The sequence below is a fragment of the Nylanderia fulva genome, unplaced genomic scaffold (genome assembly GCF_048542155.1).
Source record: "Nylanderia fulva isolate GAGA-0341 unplaced genomic scaffold, ASM4854215v1 Scaffold41, whole genome shotgun sequence".
Lineage (NCBI taxonomy): Eukaryota > Metazoa > Arthropoda > Insecta > Hymenoptera > Formicidae > Nylanderia > Nylanderia fulva.
The window spans coordinates 556,818-565,131 of record NW_028190488.1 but is presented as its reverse complement, the minus strand read 5'-3'; the positions used below and the strand labels follow the sequence as shown (position 1 = coordinate 565,131).

At 29.8% G+C, this 8,314-nt stretch overlaps 1 protein-coding gene across 1 annotated transcript; it reads left to right on the top strand.

Moving 5' to 3' along the window:
* The first annotated feature begins 4,865 nt into the window (after window positions 1–4,865).
* On the top strand, window positions 4,866–7,365 carry LOC146721800 (uncharacterized). The gene is made up of 2 exons (XM_085486257.1): window positions 4,866–6,128; window positions 6,232–7,365. The coding sequence occupies exons 1-2, from the start codon at window positions 5,057–5,059 to the stop codon at window positions 6,780–6,782; spliced, it is 1,623 nt and encodes a 540-aa protein (XP_085342383.1). The 5' UTR covers window positions 4,866–5,056; the 3' UTR covers window positions 6,783–7,365.
* Window positions 7,366–8,314: the final 949 nt, after the last annotated feature.

Sequence of the window (8,314 nt, the reverse complement as noted above, 5' to 3'; positions counted from 1 at the left end):
GAAACTTTGCACTTCCGAACTAACGAAAATGAGACGGATTTTTCCACGGTTTTATAAAGACACGGACACGCGAAACTTGCACGGCACTCCCGATTAATCTGTAACACACAAATATAAGATCAAAATTATAACAACGCAAAAAGTAATTAATATTTTCAAGTAATTATAATTGTGAACTTTGAATATAAAATTCGGTGCGTACAATATGATAAACAGATATTAAATAGAATACTTTTATAAAAGAACTTTTATAAAAAAAGATGCGTAAAGATCTTTTTCTCTTAATCTGATTTAAATCAAATAAATAAATTTATATTACATAAAAATAACACAGTTTAATTGCATGCGATTAAAAAGAGAATGTAAATAATAGATCATACTCCAAAATTGTTCCACTGTCGCCTAATGCCTCCTAAGCTTTATCTTCCTCTCTGGTTATCATGATCAGGTCGTCGTTATCGCGAAACTTTGCACACCATTGACGTTGAATTGCGTTGATCTGTAATGCATTAATATATGAGATCCAAATTACAGCATAACGTGTAAAAAATTTAATTAACTTAATTAATAAAATTAGCATTATTTTCAAATAATTATAACTGTACACTTCAGTATAAAATTCGACGCGTATAATTTAATAAACGGATATTTAATGGAATATTTACCAATTGGTTCTCTGATGCCACTCCGGGCTATTCCTATTTTAAATATCACTAGCGACGTTTTAAGTATTCAATTTGATTTTATAAATAAAGATATGCATAAAGATCTTTTTCTTTTAATCTGATTTAAATCAAATAAATAAATTATTACATAAAAATAACAGTTTAATTGCGTGCGATTAAAAAGAGAATATAAATAATAGATCATACTTACTCCAAAATTGTTCCACTGTCGCCTAATGCCTCCTAAGCTTTCGCCTCCTCTCTGGTTATCATGATCAGATCGTCATTATCGCGAAACTTTACACACCATTGACGTTGAACTGCGTTGATCTGTAATGCATTAATATATAAGATCCAAATTACAGCATAACGTGTAAAAAATTTAATTAACTTAATTAATAAAATTAGTAATATTTTCAAATAATTATAACTGTACACTTCAGTATAAAATTCGACGCGTATAATTTAATAAATGGATATTTAATGGAATATTTACCACTTGATTCTCCGATGCCACTCCGGGCTTCCTCCTCGTAGAAGCTTCGAAACACTCACGATACTTTTTTTCGTTCGCGACATATTTCGGAGATGCAATATGGCGGGAAAAATTATCGTGTCGATCCGCGATTTTTATACAAATTACGCACCTAATTCGTTGTGCGACGATATTTTGACACGATGATGCAAAAGTACGACTGAAAAGGCGCAATTTCCCAATTAGAATACAATCGACAACGTCAAAAACATCCGAAAATTTCGAATCGAAAGCGCCCGGTAATTCTCGCGATCCGCCCTCGTAAACTCGCGCGCGCAAATTTTTAGCAGCTCGAGTCAGAGCTGTGATCTTGCGAAAGCACGCGATTTCGGAGGGATAAACGTGAATGAGATTCGCAGCCGACGAGGTTAATCTCGAACGCACGATCGCGATTACGATGTCGGACGCGCGACGCGATCGGATTTATGCGATAATTAACGGCGTAACGATGCTACAACTAGCACAATACGTCCTATGTACATACGATGGACGTCCATGCCGGACGTAGTGTACGTCCATCGGACGTCCATATTAACTGCAGCGGACATACAAAGGACGTCCAGTGTACGTCCGTTTGCAACGCCAGTGGACGTCCATAAGACGTTCATTCTTGACCAATTTTGAACGAATTATGGATTTTAAATGGATAAATTATGTATCTAACGGAACGAATTTTGGATCTCATATAGACTAATTATAGATGTAATGAACGAATTTTGGATCTTTTATGAATAAATTTTAAATTTTTAATGGACATATTTTGGTTCTTTATCATACATGTATATCGTTGAAAATGACATTTAAAATTCATAAAGAAGAAATTTATAAGCAATAATAAATTTGAAATGCAAAATTAATTCATTTTTATACTATTCATAAAATATTGCAGAATATTTCTTATTTTCAAATTTTATTTGTCCGATTTCTTCAATTAATTCATTATCTAAATTCCTTGTGTTGGGATAGTATCAGAAAAGTTAAACTGATCAAAATAATTATAACATATATTTAACTGTAATAGCCGCTTTTTGCATGCGCTTTATAATTCTCTTAACTAAATTTAATAGCGAAATAATGACACAATAAAATGGAATATTTATGCAATATTTTAGCAATATTTCGTGTTGTAAGGGAGGTTCGTGGACATCCTGTGGACGTCCAAATATTAATCACTGATGGATGTCCGAATTAGAAATACATTGAACGTTTATTTTATGTCCATGGACGTACATACGTAAAATGGATATAAAATGAACGTCCATAAAACGTCTTGTTATCTGTGTGTATTTATGCTTTGAAATATTAATACCTCTCGTTTATCACAAAAAAATTTAATGGCGCAGATTAATAATAATAAAGAATAATAACGGTGTTGCACAATACTGCTCGTATTTCTGTCAGCAATGCGACGAAAATTACACGGAGTGATTTATGTCATTACTTCCCGCGCGAATAATAACAAGGCTACAGAATGTTAACGCAATCCCTTGTAGAAATGTATCACTAGTAACGCCAATTAATCACTTATTTCGAGTACTTAAAATACTGATATACAGTAATTTAAGTACTCGAAATAAGTAATAAATTGGCGTTACTAGTGATAAATTTCTATAAAGAATAACGCGCCGAAAAGCCAAGACCATATAAAAATCTTCGTTTTCCACGACGTGTAAAGTGCTTTATTGTTTATATATTCCTTCTCATATTCCGCGGTTTTGTCATTCATGCCGCGAGACTCTAGTGAGACGGCAGCAGCTTCATACTTTATGTATATTCTATGATGTATCGCGCGTCGTCGTTTGTGAATAATATATTATTTTGCAAGATTTATACGCGTTCGAAGTGTATCGCGTACGCGACATTGAGATTCGATTATATGTGTTTTATTAATTAATTTGCGCGTGATCGCAATTAACTGTGTTTCAGAATGTGCGCCAGTGTCTGACAAATTCTGAGGATCTGAGTTAACTTCGTTACTGCGCATTGGTGAGTGCTGAATTATTCTTTATTTTATAATACCGAGATAATAGAGAAGAAAGGAAAGAATAATAAAAGAAAGAAAGAAAAACAGAAAAGTGAAAATTATATTAAATATACAAATCATCGCGTAAAGTAATCAGCGTAGCTTAATCAGAGAAAAACACATTAAAAAGATAATTAAAGTTAGTTAACATCTTCATTAAAACAATGAATAAACAATGAATAATAAAGAAACTTTTTAAAGAAGATATAAGAAATACATATATGCGAAACATATATAAGAATCTAAAGTTTTTGCTCATATATTTATATATACGTTTAAAAATTTATGTGTTTTATGCCAAAACATACAAGTGTTATGACTCACAATCAATTTAGCTTAATATTTATTACGCATTTAAAATGCTTAAAAATTTTACTTCTCATATAAAAATATTCTTTCTTTTTTAATTTCTTTCGAAAAGTCCTTTTAGAATATAATATTGGATAAATTATTTTGTCTCTATCACAAAGACTTGAAGAGTGCCAGTATCTGCATTTATTTAAATACAAAAATTATTATTTAAAAAATAAATGCCTGGAATAGTTTAATCATACATATGTATGTATGTACATGCATACGAGTTCTCTCAAAGCTCTCTCACTTTAACTGTTAATGCATTATTTTTTAAATCACAAACTGTTCCAAAAAATGTAATAATATTTAATTTTGCATAGCATTAATTTTTAATAGAATTTTTAAGATTTCGTTTTTTAGCATTTTGAATTATTTTTTTAGCGTTTTAGCTAATTATTAAATTTATTTCACGGTTCGCGTTTTTCATTATATATAATTTTTTATAATATTATCGTTTTACATAGTCAATTCTACAAATCTACTTACAAGGGACATGTCACAACTGTCCGGAACCGATTTGATTCTCCTTGAAATATGTTGTTAAATACACAAATCTAAAAGACACGTATTTTTTTATACGTGCGCAATTTGAGTTTTAAGGGGTGAAACACCCCTTTAAAGAATAACGGTATTTTTCTTTAGGATCAAATATCTGCTAAACTATAAGAGATATAAAGAAAAAACGTATAACAAATTTTAATGGCTTGAAGAGTACTTTAAAGTTATATGAACAAAAATTTTTTTTTTTTTTTTTTTTTTAAAAAAACCCTCACCACCTAATTTTTTTTTTCAAAATTAAAAATTTTGTTTTACCTAATTTAAAGCTTATTTTTTTCCAAATTCAACCATGTGTAATAAAGTTATGTTACGAAATATCATTTTCGAAAATTAATTATAAACGCTCCCGTATATACGCTCATCCGTGCTATGTGCGTAAGTAATTACCGTCGAACAATAAAATATATAAAAAATGTTTTTGTATAATTCTTATTTATGTTTTCTATGTATTTATAACTGCGTATTGTGTATATTTAGATTAAAAAAAAAATTTTTAAATATAATTAATAAGAATTTTTTAAATATACCCCCTGCTTTCTTATTATTTCTTTAATATTTAATTTCTTCTATAAAAATTAAAAACAATTATATTTTATAATAAAATTATTTTTTAATTGAATCTTGCGAATACCAATGTCGCAATATTTGGCATAAACAAATTTTATATCTTACGTTAAATGAATCATAAGATAAGATTATGTGTACGTGTTCCAGATAAGTTATAATTTTTACAATAAAATCTTTAATACGTTAAAATAAATAATAAAATAAGATTATGTGATGACGTATTTCTGATAAGTTAATATAAATTGTTCATGTAGCAGCATAATTCTCACAGTCGGTGTAGTCTTTTCGTTGTAATAATATCTGTGTAAACTGTTCTTTTATTGCAATAGAAAGCAAAATATAACATCTTTGAATATGATTATCAATCCGCTTAACGTTGTTAGACTTTTATTGGTGTCAATAAATTCAATATATTTAACAGAAACGCCAGTAACTGAAGCAGAAGTGGAATTAAAGGAAAACATTAAAAAAATATTACTGGATAGCGTTTTTCATTATAATGGGGTGGAAGTAACGGAAGAAATATATCTCGATTATGAAGAACCTTATAAATTACATAGTTTTGAAATAATTGAAGATGACGAAGAAGCATGGCATGAAGATAGTTTAAATTCTCATCCTCATTGTTCAAATGATGATACAAATTTTGATAGTTCTTATAAAAGACGAGCTGTTGAGTATTGGCGATTTCGGGACACTGATGAAAACAGTAATGACAGAAAAAGGAATCGTCCTCTAAGAGTAGTACAAAATAAATTTAGAAGAGTTTCATCTGAACGTCAGTTAAGGCGATGGGAAGAACAAATACAATCAGGTGGAAGTCGTACAGAAAAATTATCTTACATCTCCAAATTTACACATGATAAATTTACTGCAGCTGTCGAATCAGGATTCATGGTTCATGATATTGATTTAAAAAGATGGGCTTTACAAGCTCAAGAAGAAATAGGAAATTTAAATCCTATATTTAAAGCATCTCACAGTTGGATAGCAAGATTTAAGAAGTCTCACCGAATTGTTTCAAGAAAAGTTACGAAGTTTGTCACTAGAAGAACATTAGAAGATTCTGCTGATTTGCAAAAATCAGCTGATGATTTTCTGGAAACAGTAAAACCTCTTATTGAACAGTTTGGATCTGAAAATATTTACAATTCAGATCAAAGTGGTTTCCAATTGGAACTTCACTCTGGAAGATCATTGTCTAACCAGGGAGAAAAGAAAGTAGAACGTGTCGTGCAATCCATATCATCAACAACCCATTCATATACGATACAACCAATAATATCCTGTAATGGCAATTTGTTGTCCCCTTTATTTATTGTATTAAAAGAAGCTAATGGTAAATTTGGACCAAGAGTACAAGAAAATTTATTTAAAGCAGAAAATGTTATTGTAAAAGCATCGAAATCTGGTAAAATGACATCAGGTATTTTCCTTTTATAATTACTTTTTTTAACAACCTTATTTTATTTAACAATTTAATAAGAGTCATAAAAAAACTATTAAATTAACATTTATATTTTGTACAGATCATTTTAAAATGTGGTTAGAAGAAGCTTATTTCGCAAACATTGGTCCTAATAGCGTTCTTCTTATCGATTCATGGACTGGACATTGCCCCAATATGATTTCGGATTTAACACCTCCTGGAACACATATTACTACTATGATAATACCGAAAGGAACTACAGGGAAAATACAACCATTAGATGTTTATGGATTCAGAATTTGGAAAAATTTTGCTAAAAGATTTTCAGATGCGGTTTTACTGTTGGAAAGTAATATAAACTTACATGAACGAAATAATATAATAAAATTGCAATCTTTGATACATAATCAATTGTCATCCCCACGATATCAAAACTTATTTAAATATTCGTGGTTTAAAAGTGGTTATACGAATGAAAGACCAGACGAATTCGAAAATCCAGTACACTTTAGTTTAGACGAAACTTTAACAAAATGTGATATCGAAGGTTGCAATAATATAGCTGTAGTAAGATGTTCTTGGTGCAAGAAGTCATTATGTTTGAAACATTTTTTTGTCGAATATCATTATTGTAATGTGTATAATGAGTGAATAATATAAAATGCAAATACATTTTTAAAAAAATCTAAATATACACAATACACAGTTATAAATACATAGAACACATAAATAAGAATTATACAAAAACATTTTTTATATATTTTATTGTTCGACGGTAATTACTTACGCACATAGCACGGATGAGCGTATATACGGGAGCGTTTATAATTAATTTTCGAAAATGATATTTCGTAACATAACTTTATTACACATGGTTGAATTTGGAAAAAAATAAGCTTTAAATTAGGTAAAACAAAATTTTTAATTTTGAAAAAAAAAATTAGGTGGTGAGGGTTTTTTAAAAAAAAAAAAAAAAAAAAAATTTTTGTTCATATAACTTTAAAGTACTCTTCAAGCCATTAAAATTTGTTGTACGTTTTTTCTTTATATCTCTTATAGTTTAGCAGATATTTGATCCTAAAGAAAAATACCGTTATTCTTTAAAGGGGTGTTTCACCCCTTAAAACTCAAATTGCGCACGTATAAAAAAATACGTGTCTTTTAGATTTGTGTATTTAACAACATATTTCAAGGAGAATCAAATCGGTTCCGGACAGTTGTGACATGTCCCTTGTTAGTATTAACAAATTTTAAATTTCTGCTAAAGAGTGACGAGTTTTAACGAGATCTATCAAACATTTCAGGAAAAAAATTATACATTCAAGAAAAGTTAATAAAGGTAAGAAATATTTCATTTCTTTGCGTTAATTCTTGCTGAGAAAATCGATCTCGGTGATAGAATCGATTACATCGATTGTTTTCTCTTGTGTTTTACCACCGGGTGGGAATTGCTTGTATCATCAAAATCTGTGATAGAAATAACAGCGTCGAGCGTTCCGCCGTGAAAATTAATTGACCGAAGTTTCCTTGCGTCACGCGCGATATACATTAGAACAAAGTTTAAAGTGAGTGCAAACTTTGAATTTCTCCCGAGATCGGTGCGCTCTAATTATATTCCCCGTGAGATCACCGCATCACTTTAACTTAGTTACATCTGTCTATTTGCGAATGCGAGTTATTTGCCCAGTTATCTCGATATCTCAATTCGTGATATACAAATTTCATTTGCCATATAATTTGTAACTGTATGGTCGACACTCGATATCGCTAAATCAATTTATTTATAATTTATTACCACAAACACGTTTTTCTAGCGTACGCTAATTAAAGTAATGTATTAGCAGTCGCATAAATAGGCTAACTCATTAACATACTGGATGCATTCAAAAATTGATCGCAGACCGACAAAACGATCCTCCATAAATTCATGTTAACGTGCACATTTTCCACACATTTCTGATAATTGATTTTATTATATATGTGTAGATAAATTATTATATGTATATAAATTTATTATATCAAATGAAAAGAGTAGATAGCTAATGATTCTCTATAAGACATTAAAATTGGATCGTTAAATTCAGCAATTATATCTTACCCTTCATCGTTATTGGAACGAAACTAACATTTAAAGCAACTTTCGCCTAAACATATGTTTCGATGTTACAATATTATATATATGT

What these genes read in the sequence shown, in the direction of transcription:
- LOC146721800 (XM_085486257.1), top strand. Translation starts at nt 5,057, where the DNA reads ATGATTATCAATCCGCTTAACGTTGTTAGACTTTTATTGGTGTCAATA. An exon ending in ATCTGGTAAAATGACATCAG is followed by an intron (nt 6,129 to 6,231) that starts GTATTTTCCTTT and finishes TATTTTGTACAG; the next exon opens with ATCATTTTAAAATGTGGTTA.